The 23,536-nt window shown below is 41.7% G+C and overlaps 1 protein-coding gene across 1 annotated transcript in view; it reads right to left on the reverse strand.

The window, feature by feature from the left end:
• The window catches only part of NEK5 (NIMA related kinase 5), a 98,615-nt gene that overhangs the window by 60,924 nt on the left and 14,155 nt on the right, over positions 1-23,536 (reverse strand). The window contains 7 exon segments of the mRNA XM_017350285.3: positions 1,272-1,405; positions 4,155-4,236; positions 4,312-4,512; positions 15,181-15,235; positions 18,950-19,036; positions 21,463-21,533; positions 21,617-21,700. Coding sequence (XP_017205774.3) covers positions 1,272-1,405; positions 4,155-4,236; positions 4,312-4,512; positions 15,181-15,235; positions 18,950-19,036; positions 21,463-21,533; positions 21,617-21,700 — 714 coding nt within the window.

The raw sequence follows: 23,536 nt of genomic DNA on the forward strand, positions 1-23,536 counted from the left end.
CAAAGAAGTTAGAAGAATTTCAGTTATAAAAGGAAAATGAAAATCATTGTATACTTGTAACAAATCATAGCATTTAGGGACCAGCATCACGGCACAGCAGTTTAAGCCACCACTTGCAATGCCAGTGTCATATATGGGCACCAATTTGAGTCCTGGCTGTTCCTATTCTGATTCAGCTCTCTGCTAATGCTCCTAGGAAAGCAGCAGAAGATGGCGCAATTGCTTGGGGCCCAGCTACCCACGTGAGAGACCTGGATAAAGTTCTAGGCTCCTCCTGGCTTCGGTCTGGCTCAAACCCAGCCACTGCAGCCCTCTGAGGAGTACCTAGTGGATGTAAGGTCTCTCCCTCTCTCTGTAACTCTGCCTTTCAAACAAATAAACAAATCTTTATTTTAAAAATGTAGCATTAAAAAAAAGGAGTTAGAGCTGTGGTATAGCAGGTTAAGGCATTGCCTGCAACCCAGCGACCCATATGATTGCTGGTTCAAGTCTCAGCTGCTCCACTTTCCAACCAGCTCCCTGCTAATGCTCCATAGAAGGCAGCAGAGGATGGCCCAAGTGCTTGGATCCCTGCCACCCTCATGAGAGAGCCAGATGGTGTTCTAGGCTCCTGGCTTCAACCTGGCCCAGCCCTGGATATTGTGGCCATTTGGGTGAACCAGCAAATGAAAGATCTCTCTGTTCTCTCTGTAACTCTGCTTTCCAAATAAACAAAATCTTATTTAAAAATTAAAAAAAAAAAAAAAAAAGGAGCCGGCACTCTGGTACAGCAGCTTAGAGCCACAGCCTGCAGCGCAGGCATCCCATTTGGGCGCTGGTTCGAGTCCCAGCTGCTCTGCTTCTGATCTGGCTCTCTGCTATGGCCTGGGAAAGCAGTGTGTGATTGTCCATGTCTTTGGGCCCCTGCACCCACGTGGGAGACCTGGAGGAGGCTCCTGCCTCCTGGTTTCGAATCAGCTCAGCTCTAGCTGTTGCGATCATTTGGGGATTGAACCAGTGGGTGGAGGACCTCTCTCTGGCTCTACCTCTCTCTGTAACTATGACTTTCAAATAAATAAAATACATCTTTTAAAACATTTTTTTAAAAACACATATAACTAGAAGTTGTCCCATGAAGTACCCCTGCAGTACACACTACAGAAGGATTTTATAATAAGTACAAAACTACTGGGTTCCAAATTAATTAGACTGTACCACGTGAAGACTTGCAGATAGGTCTATCAGGTCACACCAAAGGTTAAGAATCAGAAGGAGGATTTAGTACCACTTACGGACATGGGCTCCGGGGCTCCAGCTGGGGGTCTCCATTCATTTCTGTATAATATGTCCTTCTTTTTCTCTGGTCCTGATAGCCTTGATCTTGGTGGACACTTTACCTGGAATCTCACTTTCCGTATTTTAAAATCTTATTTAAGCAAAACAGAATACCATCATTTAAAAGCATTTCTATACCTTTAACATTGACACTTGACATAAACTAGATCTGATACCACAGTTAAGTTTATTTTAGTTGGAGATATTTTATACACAGTGAGAAAAGTACTGATGAAAAACTTCTATGTATTTTCTTTGGAGAAAACAATAATTCCTGAGCTCCTTTACACAGCTCTAGTAACATATCATACTATTTTTAAAAAACTAGGGGGTCAGGCACTTGGTCTAGCAGCTAAGATGTGGGTTAGGATGGCTGCATCTTATATAGTGGTGCCTAGATTCAATACCAGCTTCCGGCTCCTGATCCAGTTTCTGCTAATGTGTACCTTGGGAGGCAGCTGTAGTAGCTCAAGTAATTGAATTCCTGCTAAACACATGGGAGACCTGGATTGAGTTCCTGGCTATGGGCTTTGGTCCTAGCCCAACCCTGGCTGTTGTAGGCATTTGGGGAGCCAACCAGAGGATGGGAGTTCTCTCTGTCTCTCCCACTCTCCCTATATATGTCTCTCAAATAAATAAATGTTTTTAAATTAGGAATTAATTTTAACATCTACAGAAAAAATATGCATGGGATAATGGCAAAAGTAATTAAATGTAGTAATCAGAGCTTGGGCTTTTGAGCCACACCATTTATATCACATTGTTGGTTGCAATTTACGGGTAGGCTTTTTAAAAATTTTTTTATAGCTTTTATTTATTTTTAATTTTTTAATTTAGTTACTTAAATTTTATTTTAAAGACAAAAAGAAAGGCTGGTGTTGTGGCAGAGTGGGTAAATCTGCTACCTGTGACACTGGCATCCCATATGGGCACCAGTTTGAGTACTGGCTGCTCCACTTCCAATCCAGCTCCCTGCTAATTCACCTGGGAAAGCAGCAGAATATGGCCCAAGCGCTTGGGCTCCTGCACCCACATGGGAGACCTGTATGGAGTTCCTGGCTCCTGGTTTCAGTCTGGTCTAGCTCTGACCTTTGCAGCCATTTGGGGAGTGAAATGGCAGATGGAAGACCTCTCTCTGTGTCTCACTCTCTCTTTCTGTAATTCTGCCTTTCAAATAAATAAAATAAATCTTTTTTTTAAAAAATTCAAAGAGATATGGAGAAACAGAGAGGTTTTCCATCTGTTGGTTCACCCCCTAAAATGCCCACAACATGGGCCAGGCCAAAGCCCTGAGTCTGAAACTCTATCTGGGTCTCCTATATGGGTGGCAGGGACCCAAGTACTTTAGCCATCAACTGCTACCTCCCAGGGTGCACATTGGCAGGAAGCTGGAATCAGGGTTGAAGCTGGGACTTAAACCCAAGCACTCTGATAAGGAATGCTGCCATCCTGAACAGTGTCTTAACTGCTGCACCAGATGTCTGCCCTCATGAATAGATTTTCTAATATGTTTGTCTTTATCTCAAAAATTTGTTTTCCTTTCTTTCCTATATTAGAAATATGGACAATACATTTTCTCTCATCCTCTACCTTCCAAACATTCTCAGTCTAGGCAGATATATAATAATGTCATATCAAATTAAACAGGGCAGGCTGGCGCTGCGGCTCACTGGGCTAATCCTCCGCCTTGCGGCGCCGGCACACCGGGTTCTAGTCCCAGTCGGGGCGCCGGATTCTGTCCCGGTTGCCCCTCTTCCAGGCCAGCTCTCTGCTGTGGCCAGGGAGTGCAGTGGAGGATGGCCCAAGTGCTTGGGCCCTGCACCCCATGGGAGACCAGGAAAAGCACCTGGCTCCTGCCATCAGATCAGCGCGGTGCGCCGGCCACAGCGGCCATTGGAGGGTGAACCAACGGCAAAGGAAGACCTTTCTCTCTGTCTCTCTCTCACTGTCCACTCTGTTAAAAAAAAAAAAAAAAAAAAAAAAAAAAAAAAAAAAGGTCAAATTAAGCAGGGCAAAGAGGCCCATTCATTTTCCCATTGTAGCTTTCCTTGACTTTAGTTAATCCAACACAGTGGATAGTATTTTCCCACCATAGATGTTATGGAGAGATTCTCTACTTCTGATCCTTTAAGCCCAGACACGCAGTTACGGTTCAATCTTCCACTCTTACTTCCACAGCATCAATGGAATTGGTAGCTTTCTCTTCCTTAATGCCTTCTCCTCTGTACACACACAGCAACCATCACTTCAGCAGCTCCTTGACATTATGACCAAAGTTGTTTTGCCTACTTAGCATTATCATACAGGATCACTTGCTGTCTTCGTGGGGTGGTCCTATGGTAATTGTTTTCTGTCACTGATAAGTTTCAAGATGCTAACTTCAACTCCCATGGGCATTTGCAAAAGAATTCATAATCACTAGTCTATCCTCCGTATTTCAGAAAAATAAGCTTCCTTTCATCATCCCATGTCTGTCTGCAAACCTTCTCCCACTCCATCCTCTCCACACAAAAAGCCTGGATTCAACCTCTTTAAGTATCTCCACTAACATGACCTCTGCTTCATCAAGTTTCCCAACTAATGAAAAGGAGCTGGCTCCTCTGGGTTCTACCTGAGCTAGACACATAAGGACAACTTTCTGGCACCCCCCACCTGTTGCCACTTGACAAGACGATTCTCCTGCTTATACTGCTCATATATATATATATATATTTTTTTTTTTAATGTTCGTGTTCAACATATTTGGTGGAATTCCTTCACCAATGCTGCCAGCCTTATACTTTGCTGTGTGAGACATGCATAATAAACACTTTTTGACTGCATGGTTAAATCATTCTTACCCCGAATGGCCTTCTCAGCAGGTGCTAAAGCTGCTGATGTGGCCGTGTGGATGAGTGGGTGACTGAACTCTTCCTGAATGACCTAAAGCAGAACAGGTGTGTCAATACCCTGGGAACCACGTCTCTGTCAAAATCCCAGCAGTCACCCAGAACTCACCTCAGGAGTCAAGTATTTGCCAATAAGTTTCTCTAAAAAGGGCCTTTTCAAAATGGAATTAACAGATGGTCGATCTCGAGGAGATACTTTAAAGAGCTGAGATACCAAGGACCGAAGATCATGAGAAAATCTTGGTGATATTGGGGTGAAATGCGCTTGGCAAATCTTCAGAACAAGTTGGTGTAAGTTATTGCCCTCAAACTGAAAAGACAAAGAGTAATTATACTAAATCAGGAAAGTTAAATACTAGTATTAAAGTAACATATACACCAAAAGCAAAAGAATGCTTTAAAGCTGCAGTGGACTCTGGTCCACGTTAACTTATTTTTATCCACTAATATTTTATGAGTAGATTTTTTAAGGATTTATTTATTTATTTGAAAGGCAGAGTTATGAGAGAGAGAAGGAGAGGGGGAGGGAGGGAGGGAGGAAAAGAGAAAGAGAGAGAAAGAGAGAGAAAGAGAGAGAGAGAGAGAGAGAGAGAGAATTTACCACACCCAACTAGGGTGTCATCTTAGACACTCCCCTTACCTTGGAGCACTGAACAAAGTTCCCTGACCACACCCAGGATACACCTCTTGAGTATTCACTGAAAGAGCAGACACTCCACTAAGCCACAGAGGAACAGTCCAAAGATAAAAGCCATCACAGAGAACCAAAAGAAAAAAAAAAAAAGAAACAGAAATGCCTAATAATAAATGCAGCAAAAAACAAGAATAAGGAAGACAACATAATGCCCCCCAAAGAACACAACACTTCAATACTAGAATGTGAAGATGAAGAGATTGAAGAAATGCCAGAAACGGAATTTTAAAAACTGATTGTAGAATTACTTAGAAGTAATCAGAAGCAGGGGCTAGAGCTGTGGTGTAGTGATAAAGCTGCTGCCTGTAGAGCCAGCATCCCATATGGGCGCTGGTTCGAGTCCTAGCTGCTCCACTTCCAATCCGGCTCTCTGCTACGGCCTGGGAAAGCAGTAGAAGATGGCCCAAGTCCTTGGGACCCTGCACTGTATGGAAAGGCCCAGAAGAAGCTCCTGGTTCCTGGCTTTGCATCAGCACATCTCTGGCTGTTGCAGCCAATTAGAGAGTGAACCAACAGATGGAAGACCCCCCCCCCCCGCCTCTCCTCTTTCTGTGTAACTCTGACTTTCAAATAAATAAATAAGTCTTTTTTAAAAAAGTAAGCAGAAGCAAATTCACAAACTAAAGAAATCCATACATGACATGAATGAAAATTTGTCCCACAAAATTGAGATTTTAAAGGGAAATCAAAATGAAATATTAGAAATGAAGAATTTAATAGAACAAATTAAAATACAGTGAAAATACAGACTCAGTAAAACAGAAAAAGAAGACAAATCTCTGGAAATTTTACAATCAGACTCAAAAAAAAAAAAGGAAGAAGAAATAGGAAAACTAAAAAAGAGTGTCAGAGATTCATAGGATACTACCAAATGACCCAACATGAGTTTTTGGAGTTCCTGAAGGCATGTTAAGAGAGAATGGATTAGAAGGAATTTTAGTGAAATAATTACAGAAAACTTGCCTAATTTGGAGTAAGAAAGGGACATCCAAGTACAGGAAGTACATAGAACTCCTAATACATATAACCAGAAAATATTTTCACCATGACACATTGTAGTCAAACTCTCCACAGTAAAACATAAAGAAAAGATTCTAAAATGCACACAAGAGAAATGCCACGTTACTTTCATAGAATCTCCAATTAGACTCACAGTTGACTTCTCATCAGATACTCTACAGGCTAGAAGGGAATGGCAAGTTATAGTCCAAGTCTTAAGAGAAAAAAAAGTCAACCCAGAATACTGTTTCCTACAAAGCCCTCATTTATGAATGAAGGCAATATAAAGACCTTCCATAACAAACAAATTGAAAGAATTTGTCCCTAGTTGTCCAGCCTTACAAAATATGCTTAAGGATGTGCTACACACAGAAACACAGAAACATGGTCATCACTATGAAAGAAAGTGAAGGCAGAAAATCTACAAGTAAAATTCCATAGGAAATCCGAAGTAAAAAATGGAAAAATGGCAGGGCCAAGTCATTACTTATCATTAGTCACCTTGAATGTAAATGGCCTCAAGTCTCCAGTTAAATGATACAGACTGGCTGAATGGATTAAAAAACAAAACCCATCTATTTTACTGCCTATAAGAAACACATCTCACCAAAAAAGATATATGCAGACTGAAAGTGAAAGGATGGAAAAAGGTATTCCATGCTAACAGAAACAGAAAAAAGAGCTAGTGTACCCATCATATACCAGACAAAATAGACTTTCACATGAAAACTGTAAAAACAAAGATGGGCACTATGTAATGACTAAGGGATCAATTAAACAGAAAGATGTGACTATTACAAATGTATATACACCTAATTACAGGGCACCTGGTTATTTAAAAGAAATGTTAATGGATCTAAAGGGAGACATAGACTCCAATACAATAGTAATGGATGACTTTAATATCCTATTTTCAGCAATGGACAGATCAACCAGAAAGAAAATCAAAATGGAAACAGCAGAGTTAATCAACACTATAGACTAAATGGACCTAATAGATACCTACAGAACTTCTCATCCTACATATGCAGAATACACATTCTTCTAACCAGTGCATGGAACTTTCTCTATGAAAGATCACATGATAGGCCATAAGCAAGTCTCAGCAAATTAAAAAAAAATCCAAATCATACTATCCATATTCTCTGACCACAATGGGATGAAGTTGGAAATTAACAACTCAAGAACCTCTAAAACATATATAAACACATGGAGATTGAACAACATGCTTCCAAATGAACAATGGGTCACTGGAGAAATCAAAAAGTTCCTGGAATCAAATGAAGACAACAATACAACCATCTAAAACTTATGGTATACAGCAAAAGCAGTGTTAAGAAAAAAGTTTATAGCAATTGGTGCCTACATCAAGAAACTGGAAAGGCACCAAATAAATGAGCTATCAACGCATCTCAAGGACCTAGAAAAACAGCAGCAAAAAAAGAAGGAGAAGACCCAAATCAATAAAATTTGAGATGAAAAAGGAAATGTAACGACAGACACCACAGAAATAAAAAGAATCATCAGTAATTACTACAAAAAGCTGTGCGCCAACAAATTGGGAAAACTAGAAGTCATGGATAGATTCTTGAACACATGCACACTACCTAAATTGAGCCATGAAAACATGGAAAACCTAAAAAACTAATAACCAAGATTGAAATTGAATCAGTAATAAAAACCTTCCCAGCAAAGAAAAGTCCAAGACCGGATAGCTTCACTGATGAATTCTTTTGTTTGTTTGTTTGTTTGACAGATAGAGTTAGACAGTGAGAGAGAGAAAGGTCTTCCCTCCATTGGTTCATCCCCAAATGGCCACCATGGCCAGAGCTACGCCGATCTGAAGCCGAGAGCCAGGTACTTCTTCCTGCTCTCCCATGCGGGTGCAGGTGCCCAAGCACTTGGGCCATCCTCCACTGCCTTCCTGGGCCACAGCAGAGAGCTGGACTGGAAGAGGAGCAACTGGGACTAGAACCCAGCGCCCATATAGGATGCTGGTGCCACAGGCGGAGGATTAACCAAGTGATCCATGGCGCCAGCCCCCTCACTGCTGAATTCTACCAGACATTTAAAGAGCTAACTCCAATTCTTCTCAAGCTAGTCAAAACAACTGGAAGGGAGGGAATCCTCTCAAACTCCTATAAAGCCAGCACACCTTAATTCCTAAACCAGAAAAAGATCCAACAGAGAAAGAGAACTACAGACCAATTTCCCTGATGATCATAGACTTAAAAATCCTCAACAAAATACTAGCCAATTGAATCCAACAACACATCAGAAAGATCATTCACGTGGACCAAGTAGGAATTACTCCTGATACGCAAGGATGGTTCAACATTCACAAATCAATGTGATATATCACATTAACAAACTGAAGTACAAAAACCATAGATGCAGAGAAAGCATTTGATAAAATACAGCACCTTTTCATGATTAAAACTTTAAGCAAATTGGGTATAGAAGGAACATTTTTCAACATAATCAAGGCAATTTATGACAAACCCATGGCCAGCATTCTATTGAATGGGGAAAAGTTGGAAGTGTTCCCATTGAGATACAGAACCAGACAAGGATGCCCACTCTCAACAATGCTATCCAATATAGTCCTGGAAGTTTTAGCCAGAGCCATTAGGCAAGAAAAAGAAACCAAAGGGATACAAATTGGGAAGGAGGAAGTCAAACTATCCCTATTTGCAGTTGACATGATCCTACACATAGAAGATCCAAGAGACTCCACTAAGAGACTATTGGAACTCCCAGAAGGGTTTGGTAAAGTGGCAGGATATAAAATCAACACACAAAAATCAATAGCATTTGTATACACAGACAATGCCATAGCTGAGAAAGAACTTCTAAGATCAATCCCATTCACAATAGCTATTAAAAAATCAAATACCTTGGAATAAATTTTTTTTATCTTTTATTTAATGAATATAAATTTCCAAAGTACGACTCATGGGTTACAATGGCTTCCCCCCCCATACCGTCCCTCCCACCCACAACCCTCCCCTTTCCCACTCCCTCTCCCCTTCCATTCACAACCTTGGAATAAATTTAACCAAGGATATCAAAGATCTCTACAATGAGAATTACAAAATATTAAAGAAAGAAATAGAATAAGACATAAAAAATAAGAAAATTTTCCATGTTCACGGATTAGAAGAAGCAATATCATAAAAATGTCCATATTACCAAAAGCAATTTATAGATACAATGCAATACCAACCAAAATAATAACATTCTTCTCAGATACAGAAAAAAGATGCTGAAATTCCTATAGAAACACAGGAGGCTGGCACTGCGGCTCAATAGGCTAATCCTCCGCTTGCGGTGCTGGCATACCGGGTTCTAGTCCCGGTCGGGGCGCCGGATTCTGTCCCGGTTGCCCCTCTTCCAGGCCAGCTCTCTGTTATGGCCTGGGAGTGCAGTGGAGGATGGCCCAAGTGCTTGGGCCCTGCACCCACATGGGAGACCAGGAGAAGCACCTGGCTCCTGGCTTCGGACCAGTGCAGTGCACCAGCTGCAGCGGCCATTGGGGGGGGTGAACCAACAGTAAAGGAAGACCTTTCTCTCTGTCTCTCTCACTGTCCACTCTGCCTGTCAAAAAAAAAAAAAAAAGGCAAAAAAGAAACACAGGAGACCTCGAATGGCTAAAGCAATCTTACACAATAAAAACAAAGCTGGAAGCATCACAACATCAGATTCAAAGATATACTACAGGACAGTTATAATCAAAATAGCCTGGTACTAGTACAGAAACAGATGGATAGACCAATGGAACAGAAGATAAAAGCCAGGTGTCCTTTTAGTAAATTATACTTATCATGTCCACTCACTGCAAACAGGCCACTGCCCCCAGTTAATACTGCAAAATTGCTTCCCACAGCTCCTGTTTTTTCACTCTGCTTGCATGTGAGATCCCTGTGGGCTCTGAATAGCACTCAGTGTTCTTACATGTTCTGAGAGTATTTGTGAACAATAAATTAATGTTGATCTTAAAAAAAGAAGATAAATGCTAGAAATCAATACCTGCATCTACAACTGACTTATTTTTGAGAAAGGAGCTAAAATCAATTCCTGGAGCAACAGCAGTCTCTTCAGTAAATAATGCTGGGAAAACTGGATCTCCACATGCAGAAGTATGAAGCAATACCCCTACCTTACACCTTATACAAATATCCACTCAAAATCGATTAAAGACCTAAATCTACAACCTGACACTATCAAGTTATTAGAGAACACTGGGGAACTCTGTAAGACACTGACATAGTCAAACAGTTCTTGGAAAAGACCCCAGAGGCATAGGCAATCAAAGCCAAAATTCACAAATGGAATTACATCAAATTGAGAAGTTTCTGTACTGCAAAAGAAACACTCAGCAAAGTGAAGAGGCAACCAACTAAATAGAAATTATTTGCAAACTATGCAACTGATAAAGGATTAGCTCAAGAAACTCAACAACAAAACAAACAACCCACTTAAGAAATAGGCAAAGGACTTAAACAGGCATTTTCAAAAGAGGAAATCCAAATGGCCAACAGACACATGAAAAAATTCTCAGGATCACTAGCCATTAGGGAAAGGCAAATCAAAACCACAATGAGGTTTCTCCTCATCCCAGTTAGATTGGCTTTTTTTTTTTTTTTTTTTTTGGCCAGGCAGAGTTAGACAGTGAGAGAAAGAGAGATGGAGAGAGAGAGAGAGTTATAGACAGTGAGAGAGAGGGAGAGACAGAGAGAAAGGTCTTCCTTCCTTTGGTTCAGCCCCCAAATAGCTGCTACAGCCGGCACACTGTGCTGATCCGAAGCTAGGAGCCAGGTGCTTCCTCCTGGTCTCCCATGTGGGTGCAGGGTCCAAGTGCTTGGGCCATCCTCCACTGCCTTCCCGGGCCACAGCAGAGAGCTGGACTGGAAGAGGGGAGACTGAGACAGAATCCGGCACCCCGAGCAGGACTAGAACCTGGGGTGCCGGCGCCACAGGCGGAGGATTAGCCTAGTGAGCCGGGGTGCCGGCCTAGATTGGCTTTGATACAGAAATGAACAAAAAACAAATGCTAGTGAGGATATGGGGAAAAGGTACTCTATGGCCGGTGCCACGGCTCACTAGGCTAATCCTCTGTCTTGCGGCGCCGGCACACCGGGTTCTAGTCCCGGTCGGGGCGCCGGATTCTGTCCCGGTTGCCCCTCTTCCTGTCCAGCTCTCTGCTGTGGCCAGGGAGTGCAGTGGAGGATGGCCCAAGTCCTTGGGCCCTGCACCCCATGGGAGACCAGGAGAAGCACCTGGCTCCTGTCATCAGATCAGCGCAGTGCACCGGACGCAGCGCGCCAGCTGCGGCGGCCATTGGAGGGTGAACCAACAGCAAAGGAAGACCTTTCTCTCTGTCTCTCTCTCTCACTGTCCACTCTGCCTGTCAAAAAAAAAAAAGGTACTCTAATCCACTGTTGGTGGGAATGTAAACTGATACAGCCACTGTGGAAGACAGTATGGAGACAACTCAGAAATCTTAATATAGAACTGCCATATGACCCAGCCATCTCACTCCTAGGAATTTACTCAAGGGAAACAAAATCAGCATATGAGAGAGTTATCTGTACCTCCATGTTTCTTTCAGCTGAATTCACAAAAGCTAAGATATGGAATTAACCCAAATGTCCATCAACTGAAGACTGGATAAAGAACTTATGGGATATGTACTTCATGGAATACTACACAGAAGTTAAAAAAACCTATGAAACCCTGTTGTTTGCAACAAAATCGATGAAACTGGAGGATATCATACTTAGTGAAATAAGCCAGTCCCCAAAGGACAAATACTATATATTCTCCCTGATCTGTGATAATTAATGGAGCACCTAAAGTGTAATCTATAGAAGTGAAATTGACACTTTGAGATGCAATGACTTTGACAGTCCTTGTCTCAACTGTCGAGGAAAAGTTTTCTTCTTTTTTCATGCTATTTGTTGAAATCTTAGTTAATCAGTATGTATAGAAAGTTAACTGAAAATAGATCTTAGTAAAAAAATTATAACGGGAAGAGGAGAGGGAGGAGGAAGAAGGGTGAGAGTGCAGGAGAGAGGGTGAGTATAGTGGGAAGAATCACTATGTTCCTAAAGCTGTATTTATTAAATGCATGAAGTTTGTATTGCTTAAATAAAAGGTTTCTGGGGAAAAAGGTAACAGTTCAGGTTTTGGTCAGACACTAGCTTGGTGACTTTTGACAATAATGATGAAGATGACAACTGTGTAGAAAAGAAGTAACACAGCAACCTACCCTTAGAAAGGCCTGATTAAAATGTTGCCCTTTTGGGGGCTGGACTTGTGGTTCAGCAAGTTAAGCTGCTGCCTATGATGCTGGCTTCCAGTATGAGCACTGGGTGGAATCTCAGCTGCTCCACTTCAGATCTAGCTCCTTGCTAATGCACCTGAGAAAGCAGCAGATGGTTCAAGTAATCGGGCACCTGCACCCACAGGAGAGACCCGAATGGTGTTCCTGGCTCCTGCCTTTGGCCTGGCCCAGTCCCATTGTTGTGGCCATTTGGGGAGTGAACCAACAGATTGAAGATCTCTCTCACTCTTTTGCATCTTTCCTTGTCTGTCACTCTGCCTTTCAAATAAATAAAATATTAAAAAAAATTTTAAGATTTTATTTATTTGAGATGCAGGGTTACAGACAGAGGGAAAGACAGAGAAAATTCCTCCATCCTCTTGTTCATTCCCCAAATGGCTGCAACAGCCAGACCTGAGCCAATCCAAAACCAAGAGCCAGGAGCTTCTTCCAGGTCTGACATGCAGGTGCAGGGGCCCAAGTACTTGGGCCATCTTCTACTGCTTTCCCAGGCCATAGTACACAGCTGGATTGGAAGAGGAGCAGCCAGGACAGGAACTGTCACACATATGGGATGTTGGCACTAAAAGCTGATGCTTAATCTACTACACCACAGCGCCAGCCCCTCTTAAAAATTTTTAAAAATAAAATAAAATATTGCCCTTGATTGGTCTCTGGGAACTTAGATTACATGAGAATTTTCACCATTCCTTAGATGTGGAGAGTGGCTCTCTTTGCCTAAGTATTATGGTATATGTGGAACACCTGCTTTCTTTCTAGGTGTCTAGAAGTTTGGTATGTGCTAAGCAGAGGGTACCTATGTGACCAGTCACCAATAAAAACGCTGGGTACTAGGTTCTTCATGACTTACCATGCAAATGACATTTAGCAAGTGTTGTCACAACCTGTTTCTGAAGTAACAGTATAAGCACATCCTGGGTGACCTCTGGGAGAAGACTCTGCAAAGCTTGTGCCTGACTTCCTTTAGACTTTGCCCCATGCACATTTTCCTTTGCTGAATATGTATATGCACACACAATTTACTTGTGATGCAAATGTGCTATACACAGTATTCTCTAACTTGGACTTTTTTATGTAAAGCTTTTCTGCATGTAAAGCTTAATTACTTTATTTAAATTTTTATTTCTATGCAGTTCTTGTATATTTTTATGGGGTACTGCGCAATATTTCAACACATGCACAGCATATCCCTTTCTTAACCTTTCTTTGAAAAATATTTATTAATTTAATAGAGATGCAGAAAGAGACAGACAGATAGACAAAGACAAAGAGCTCCCATCTGCTGGTAGACAGACAGACAAAGACAAAGAGCTCCCATCTGCTGGTTCACTCCCCAAATGCCTTCAACAGCAGGGGCTGGGGCAGGTTGAAGCTGGGAGCCAGAAGCTCAATCCACGTCTCCCACATGGAGGGCAGGAACCAAAATATTTAGGCCTGCATCTCAATTCACAGTAGCAAAGATATGGAATCAACCCAGATGTCTGTCAACTGAAGACTGGATAAAAAAATTATGGGATGTGTACACCGTGGAATACTACACAGCAGTTAAAAATGAAATCCTGTCATTTGTAACAAAATGGATACAACTGGAAAAACATCATACTTAGTGAAATAAGCAGTCCCCAAAAGACAAATACTACATGTTTTCCTTGATCTGTGGTAACTAAAAGAGTACCTGAAAGGTAATCTATAGAAGTGAAACTGACACTTTGAGATGCAATGACTTTGAATAGCCCTTGTCTCAACTGTTGAGAACAGTTTATTTTTTTTCTTACTATTCATTGAACTTTTTACTTAGTATAAGGTTAATCTTATGTATATAAAGTTAATTGAAAATAGATCTTAGTAAAAAATAAGAATGGAAATAGGAGAGGGAGGAGGAAGAAGGATGGGAATATGGGTGGGAGGGAGAGGGGGGTGGGAAGAATAAGTATGTTCCCAATTGTGTGTATGAAATGCATGAAGTTTGTATGCCTTAAATAAAAGGTTTCTAGGTTAAAAAAAAGTATTTAGGCCATCATCTGAAAACCAGCATGGTCTTCAGTGGCAAAAAACTGGAGTCAGGAGTAGAGGTGGAACTCTCAAACCCAGGCATTCTGATATGGGATGTGGACATCTTAACCACTGCGCTAAACACCTGCCTCCTGCCCCTTATCTCTTCTTCTTCTTCTTTTTTTTTTTTTTTTTGACAGGCAGTTAGACAGTGAGAGAGACAGAGAGAGAGTTATAGACAGTGAGAGAGAAATAGAGAGAAAGGTCTTCCTTCTGTTGGTTCACTCCCCTAAGGGCCCCTACGGCCAGTGCTGCACTGATCCAAAGCCAGCAGCCAGGTGCTTCCTCCTGATCTCCCATGTGGGTGCAGGGACCCAAGCACTTGGGCCATCCTCTGCTGCCCTCCCAGGCCACAGCAGAGAGCTGGACTGGAAGAGGAGCAGCCAGGACTAGTACCCAGCGCCCAAACCAGGACTAGAATCCGGGGTGCCGGCATCGCAGGTGGAAGATTAGCCTAGTGAGCCATGGCGCCAGCCAACCCCTTATCCCTTCTTATCTTTGGAGCCTACCAGCTTCCTTTTTTCCAGGTATTTATACATTGTTGGAAACTGTAGTCAATGCACTGTGCTATGGAACACTAGAACTTTCTGCTTCTGTGTTTTGGTACCCACTGTCCATCCAATCTTCCTCTATCCCCTCCCTCTTTCCAACATTTCCAGCCTACAGTAATCACTACTGCAAGTTCAGATAGGTAACTTTTGACTTCCTAATATTTCTTGAACATCTTAGTATGTTGGGGCATACAGGTCTATCATTCTTTTTAATAGCTTGTCCATATAGTTTTTAACAATCTAATAAAGTCAAACATTAACCTTTTTCTCCCAAAAGTTAACTTCATTTATCTGATTTCAATAATTTGAGATTAATCTGATAATGGGCATACTTACAGGGTGTTTGAGTGTGCAGAGTTCATATAAGACACAGCCAAGAGACCAAATATCCCTAGGGAAGATAAGAGGTTACTTGTTAAGAAAATAACCACGGATCTGAGTAAAAGCTTTTATGCTTCCTGCACCTTACACTCATGGAACTTCAGAAATTTATATAGGTTGCTCCATTTTTATAAATGCTTTCAGATATATTACCAATTCTTTTTCTTATTACACTGTGAGGTAAAATAAAAACCATTTGTGCCTTTTGGGAATCCTAGCAAAGAATATGTAAACTTTGCTACAACTGGATGGATGGTCCAATATTTACTGCAACTTCATGTGCTCAAAGAAAACCGTGAATATGATGAAATTTTGAGCACTTTGAGGAGGGAGGCAGGACTCAAACATGGATTTGTTTTGACTCAAATTATAAAATGTGGTTGATTTTGAAGGTATATTCTACTACAGACTCTTGACAGAACCAAAGTTATATTAAGTGATGAGCAAAAGTCCTGAAATAAACATTAGAAAAATATATTTATAATACATGACTTGAGTTTTGCTCTTTACAGAGTTAGCATTTAATAAATATTTACATGGGGAGCTGGTGCTGTGGCATAGTGGGCTAAATCACTGCCTTCAGGACTGGCATCACAGATGGGCACTGGTTTGAGTCCTGGCTGCTCCATTTCCAATCCAGCTCCCTGCTAATGTGCCTGGGAAAGCAGGAGAGGATGGCACACGTGCTTGGGCCCCTGCACCCACATGGGAGACCCAGAAGAAGCTCCTGGTTCCTGGCTTTAGCCTGGCCCAGACCCTGCCGTTGTAGCCATTTGGGGGGATGAACCAGTGGATGAGAGACCTCTCTCTATCTCTGTATCTCTCTCTCTCCTTCTTTCTCTCTAGTTCTGCCTTTCAAATAGATAAAATAGATAAAATAAATCTTAAAAAATATTTACATGAGATTGGTATAATAAGGAATTATTCTATAGAACAAAAAATATAATTAAATCTACAACAGCAAAGAAAAATAATGAGAAGACAGGTCGTAAAAGAATCAAAACAAGCTAACGTAAATGGCTATACCAGTTAGTAATGCTTCCTGTGTGTTTGTGAGAGTGCGCACAACAGTGACAGAGAGGGAGGGAGAGAACCTGATACTAAAGGACTACATACAGCAGATGATTATAGAACTAATTGGAAACAAAGTTGAACTGCTTTCTACAATTCCCAGAAATTCACCTGCCATTTCTCACCACACAGATATTTTGCCTTTATTTGGTCTTCTAGTCTCCAAACTTCTCTCTTTTCCCACAGCGCCCTCTGTGGCCAGTATGGTGAATTCACAACCTTCAGGGCTCAGGCCCCATCTAACCTAGGCCACCTGTAGTCCTGACACCACCCTCTGTGTGACAAACCAAGGAATGGTTTGCTGGCCTAAATGGGCCAGCAGCTATGCTGGTGGTTATTGCCAATATCTTTCGGATTCCAAAAACACCAAATCTGCACATCTGAAAGTGTTTCGGTATTTAAATGTGGACTCAAATTCTTAAAAAAAATAGTTACTTTTTATTTCATTTGAAAGATAAAGAGATAGACAGACAAAGAGACATTTTTCCATCCACTGGTTCACTTCCCAAATGGCCACAAAAGCCAGGGCTGGATCAGGACTCAATTTAGGATCAAAAGCAGAAGAGCTGAAACTGAAACCAGAAACTGACATGGGCTCAGGGTACCAAGCAGTGTCTTAACCAGTGCAACAAATGTCTGTCCTGATGCAAATTCTTTTTTCTTTTTTTAAAGATTTACTTTGTTTATTTGAAAGGCAGAGTAACAGAGAGAGCAAGAAGAGAGGCAGAAACAGAGAGAAAGAGAGAGATCCTCCAACCACTGGTTCATTCCCCAAATGGCCGCAAAAGCTAGGGCTGAGCCAGACCAAAGCCAGGAGCTTGAAACTCCATCTGGGTCTCCTTTATGGGTACAGGGGCCAAAGCACATGGGCCAACTTTCACTGCTTTCCCAGGCCATCAGCAGGGAGTTTTGCTTGGACCAGCCTCACTCCCATCCTGCATGGTTCTAGCTGCATTACTGCACAACATGAAACCAAGCTCCTTGGTGCCAAAAGATGTCAAAACAAGCAAATAAACAATGCCTGTTATTTTATTATGCTTTGCCTTCCTTCTTTCTCTTTCAAAATCTAACAGCCAAATATCCCTTGGGCGTTTTCCTAAACAAATGAACAAGGAACTCTCAATGGAGTTAACTCAGTTAACCATTAACTCAGCCTTCCCTCTAGGTCAAGTTAGTGGCAGTGGCTCTTCCAGCCAGTGGTTCACTCCCCAAATACTGGTAACTGCTAGGGTTGAGCCAGGCTGAAGCCAGGAGCCAGGAGTTCCATCCAGGTCTCCCACATGGGTTTCAAGGGCTCAAGCACTCAGGCATCATCTGCTTCCTCCCAGGGTGCATATCACCAGGAGGCTGGATCAGAAGCAGAGGTGGGGACTTCATTCCAGGCACTCCAACAGGGGATGCACTGGTCCCAAGCAATAGCTTAACCTGCTGTGCCACAACACCTGCTCCATTGGTAGGTTTTAAAGCTGGAAGTCACTTTAAAGATCATCTAGCCAACACCTGTTTGTGAGAGGTTGGAGAACTGAGAACCACAGAGGCAGGCTGACTTTGTCAAGTCAGTGGATGAGCCAAGACTAGGATTCCCAGCTCCTAAGCCAGTGCAGACACCACTGCTACCTACCTGACACATCTACAACATTTTTCTGCAATAGATTAAATAATAGGCAATGATGGGCATCACACTGACTGCAGCTGTCAATATTATTTCTTCTAAAACAAAAAAATAAATAAATAAAATATTATTCCTTGTATCACTTGTATATTTAGATGAAGAAAAATTTTTCTAGGGGCTGGCGCTGTGGCTCACTTGGTTAATCCTCCATCCTCTGCCTGCGACGCCGGCATCCCATATGGGTGCTGGGTTCTAGTCCCAGTTGCTCCTCTTCCAGTCCAGCTCTCTGCTGTGGCCAGGGAAGGCAGTGGAGGATGGCCCAGGTGCTTGGGGCCCTGCACCCGCATGGGAGACCAGGAAGAAGCACCTGGCTCCTGGCTTCGGATCAGTGCAGTGCCAGCCGTGGCGGCCATTTGGGGGGTGAACCAACGGAAGAAAGACCTTTCTCTCTGTCTCTCTCTCTGTCTATAACTCTATCTGTCAAATAAAAAAAAATTTAAAAAAAGAAAAATTTTTCTAAATTAGTTCAAAAGCTTCAGGGAGCACTAGTCAGGGATAGTCGCTGGGATCCCCATTTTGCATATGAAGAAAATGAAATTAGAAGAATATCTGAAGAAAAAGAAGAGATTAAACTCTACTTTCTGAAATCTTAACTCACTGTTGTCCATCGAATTTTTTTCTTTAATTTTCTTTATGAATTTGAAAGGCGGATCTACACAGAGAGCGGCAAGACAAAGAAAGAAGTCCTCCAACTGCTAGTTCACTCCCCACATGACCACCAATGGCTAGGGCTTGGCTAGGCCAAAGCCAGAAGATTAGAATTCCACCTGGGTCTCCTACATGGGTGGCAAGGGCCTATGTGGTTGGGGTGTCTTCTGGTGTTTTCCCAGGTGCATTAGCAGGGAGCTGGATGGGAAGCTAAGCAGCCAACTGGTATCCATATGGGATGGCTTCCTTGCTGGCACAGGCTTAACCAGCTGTGCCACAACACCTGTCCATCAGATTTTACTAACATTTTCAAACTAGTAATTAGCAACTCACGTTTTATTGTTGTAGGGTTTATTCTGACAGATCTCTGGAGACAGGTAGTAAGGCGTTCCAACACAAGTTCGAGCAAGTTCCATGGAACTAATAAATTACATAAAAAAGAATGGTTTATTATATAAGAAAAGGCTTACTTATGCAAGCAAAATATATAAAAATAACACAAAATTTGAAACATGCACATATTAGAAGAAAGCAAAACTGTACACTGCTAATAGAATGATAAAATCACTTTTTTTTGCTTGTTGGGATATAATCAGTTGATTTTTTTAAAAAAATATTTATTTATTTATTTGAAAGGTAGAGTTACAAAGAGGCAGAAGCAGAGAGACAGAATCTTCCATATGCTGGTTCACTCCCCCAGTGGCTGCAACGGCCAGAGCTGGGCCGACCTGAAGCCAGGAGCCATGAGCTTCTTCCGAGTCTCCCACACGGGAGCAGGGGCCCAAGGACTTGGGCCATCTTCCACTGCTTTCCCAGGTCATAGCAGAGAGGTGGATTGGAAGTGGAGCAGCTGGGTCTCGAACCAGCATCCATATGGGATGCTGGCACTGCAGGCAGCAGCTTTACCTGCTACACCACAGCACTGGCCCCAATCAGTTGATTTTTAAACTTATAAATAGCTCCTCCAAAATTTTTAATGGCTTAAAATTTCTACAAAGCGATATAATGGTTATGTTCTAAAAATCTCTCCGATGGACAAAGACCTCATTTTACAGTTATCAAAGAAATGTAATCTCATGATTTAAAATTGGGAAATAAGAAACTGAAAAAGATTACCTGGAATTTTTGTACCCCAAAACAACTATTGTTAAAATTTTTGATATATTTTTTCCATGAATATTTTTCATATAGCTGTGATCAAAGTGCAATTAAAATTCACAACTCCATTTTCTTTACTTAATATCCCTACAAACTATCAAGAAGTCTTCAAAATCATGAGTGGTTCTGATATAAAACGAGGGTGTAAGTTAGAAATTAGCCTGTGTGTGAGAGGGGCCTGAGGAAAACAGCATGTGCAGAAGCTCACCTTGGAAGCAGCCCAGCATTGACACTGCAAAGTCCTGCCCAGACCCTGGTAACTTCCCAGGTGGTCTCAGCCCCTCCCCCGGGAAGGCTCCCCAGGACAATCCTCTCTTCTCAGCACCAAATGCGTTACCAGGCTTGATAACACGAGGCAGTAAAACTTTCACAGCCTTCCTCTAAGGCAGGCACCACGGGGAGGCTCCCCTGCCCAGCGCCAGGAGGGCTCCCTAGCCTGTTAATACTGAGTAGTAAACCTGGGGACGAATTTTCCTAATTTACACTCAGCAAACCCTTAGTCCTGGATAAGAGAAACAGTTAATGTGCTCAGCTCTCTGCTCTCCGCTGAGCCGCCCACCTGGCCTGTCAGGTGTATTCTCTCCATTCAACCAGGTAACCTTGCTTTCCCCCAGTCTGAGTGACTGGGAACTCTCTGTCCCTTCTGTTCTGATGGATGCCCTGCCCCCAATAAAACTTTGCTACTTTGCTCTGTCTCACCCCTGAATTCTTTCTTGCACAAACACAAGAACACCACCACTCATCTCTGCTAACAAGGATACATCAAAAAGTCTGTGGAAAATGGAATTAAGAGATAAGTTGACTTTGGTGCAAAATATTTTGAAATCCACACATATGTGAGGTCTTTATAAAGTCTATAGAAAATGCATACTATGAAAACTATGTATGAATTTCAACATTTTTTGCACCAAAATAATCTTTTAGTTCATTTTCTACAAACTTTAAGATTAATTTATTTATTTAAGAGGCAGTGTTACAGAGAGAGGGAGAGACAGAAAGAAGTCTTCCATCCACTGGTTCACTCCCCAAATTGCCGTAACGGCCAGAGCTGGGCTGATCCAAAGCCAGGAGCCAGGAGCTTCTTCTGGGTCTCCCATGTAAGTGCAGGGGCACAAGTACTTGGGTCATCTTCCACTGCTTTCCCAGGCCATTAGCAGGGAGCTGGATCAGAAGTGGAGCATCTAGGGCTCGAACTGGTGCCACAGCACTGGCCCCTTTCTACAAACTTTTTGAAGTATTCCCATATATTTGGGTACATGAGTTTCATTATTTTATTTAACCATTTTTCAATTACCAAGCATTTAAATTATTCCAAATCTCAAATTATTCCTTTGGAATAAATTCCTAGAAGGAAAACATTTAAAATCTTCTTCATAGATATTACCACCAAATTGTCTTCCAAAACAGTCACAGCAATTTATTCCCCTAGCAAGTATAAACCTGTTTCTCTAAATTCTCACAAGCTTTATGCATTTTCTAGTCCCATATTTGCTAAACTTGTATCATGCTACACAACATTATCATCATCATTTTGTTATGCCACAATTTCTTTTTGGAACTGTAATCTCCAGCAAAGTACCATCTGAATTGTTTAATTCATTTCTATAAAATTTCCTCAAATTATTTGTACAACCAAGTTTATTTTGGCTGCTTTGAATAGAAAAAAAAAGATTTTTAAAAATACTTACTTATTCAGGACTCTTGCTATACCAAAGTCCCCAAGCTTGGCAACCATTCCATTCTTGCTCAGAAAAATATTCTATAAATGGAGAAAATGTTATGTTTATTGAAATACTGCAAGAAAAGAAAAGTCCATTCTTTGTCTTCTCTTTGTGCTATTACCTGAGCTTTTATGTCCCTGTGTAAGATCTTCCTGTCGTGAATATGTTTTAGTCCTAGAGAAATTTGCACAAACCAACCCAGGATCTGTAGAGGGGACATAGAATAAAACTAGTCAACAGTCGGGCATTCACTGAAATGTCTTCATGATTACATGCAGAAAGAGAGAGATGATACATTTTTCTATGTGTGGGTTTATAGGAATGAAACAGAGATATTTTATCACATTATTTTTGTTTTACAGCTAGAACAATGGAGGCACAGAAAGGCAGTTCAAACATTTTTGGGTCTCAAAGGGAATTCCAGATACAGGCACATGAGCAGGGAGCTGGCATGGAAGTGGAGCAGCCGGGATGCCTGTGCTGCAGGTAACGGTTTTACTTGCTGCGCCCCAGTGCTGGCCTCATATTCCAGATATAGAAAAAGATAAGCAGCAAGGGAAAGAGGGAGACATTGATTATTTTCTTTTTCTTATTTGACACTGGGTTGCTGATGGCATCGGGAACAGGAGACTGCAGCCCTGTTTGTTGATAGCACTGATACCACTGGTTTTTCCTTTCCGTAGAGGAAGATGCTGAGGACAGGAAGAAAAAGGAACAAGTCGAGAACTGATGAGGGTATTAGAGATTGTAATAAAACATCTATCTATGTATCTGATATAAAAGCCAACAAAAGTTTTACTTATAAATCTTAGCTTTATTTCTTAGTCATGATTTTTATTTTATCTTAGTTGGCCATGTGCCTCCTTATTAAAATGTGTCTTATGGGGGCGGCGCTGTGGCATAGCAGGTAAAGCCACTGCCTGCAGTGCCGGCATCCCATATGGGCACCAGTTTGAGTACTGGCTGCTCCACTTCCAAGCCAGTTTTCTACTATCGCCTGGAAAAGCAGTAGAAGATGGCCCAAGTCATTGGGACCCTGCTCCCACATGGGAGACCCAGAAGCAGCTCATGGTTCCTGGCTTTGGATCGGCTCAGCTCTAGCCGTTGTGGCCATCTGGGGAATAAACTGGTGGATGGAAGACTGCTCTCTCTGCCACTGCCTTTCACATAAAATAAATAAATCTTTAAAAAATAAAATAAAAGAAATGTGTCCTATGTTTACAGAAATTCATTTAAACTATTCTAAAATTTCAAATTATTCAGGAAGAAAAAAATAATAGGGAATAGAAGCTATATCCCAAGTATTTAGTTGTTATTTTAGTTCTTTCCCAACAAAGGGAAGCAGAACTCAAATTTTTCTTCAAAAGCATTTTTAGGAGTCAGCACTGTGGCGCAGTGGATTAAAGCTCCTGCCTGCAGCACCGGAATCTGAGATGGGCGCTGGTTCAAATCCCAACTGCTCCACTTCCAATCCAGCTCTCTGCTATGGCCTGGGAAAGCAGCAGAAAACGGCCCAAGTCCTTGGGCTCCTGCACCTGTGTGGGAGATCTGGAAGCAGCTCCGGGCTCCTGGCTTCGGATCAGCTTATCTCTGGTTGCTGTGGTCATTGGGACAATGAACCAGTACATGGAAGACCTTTCTCTCTCTCTGGCTCTAGCTGTCTCTGTAACTCTGTCTTTCAAATAAACAAAACAAATCTTTTTAAAAAATTTAAAAATAAAAAATAAATTTTAAAAATCATTTTTACAAAATGTAGCAAAAGAATACCCAGAAAGAAAGAAAAGGGAAGGTTTCTACAGATAAACAATTTAATATATAATAGAAATGAGCATAGGGATAATACTTGATTAAATTTGTGGAGATTAGAGATACTGACTTTTTAATCATTCATACATATGAAATACTCAACTTAAACTCTATAAAGAAATTATATGGGCCTGAAGCTCTTAGATGGTAAAGTAGAACAAAGACACAAATGGCCAAGAGAAAGATGGTGACTATTCACCTCACCTGTGCTACTACTTGAGGCAATGGCCTCACC

This window comes from Oryctolagus cuniculus, chromosome 9 (genome assembly GCF_964237555.1).
Source record: "Oryctolagus cuniculus chromosome 9, mOryCun1.1, whole genome shotgun sequence".
NCBI classification, from domain to species: Eukaryota; Metazoa; Chordata; class Mammalia; order Lagomorpha; family Leporidae; genus Oryctolagus; species Oryctolagus cuniculus.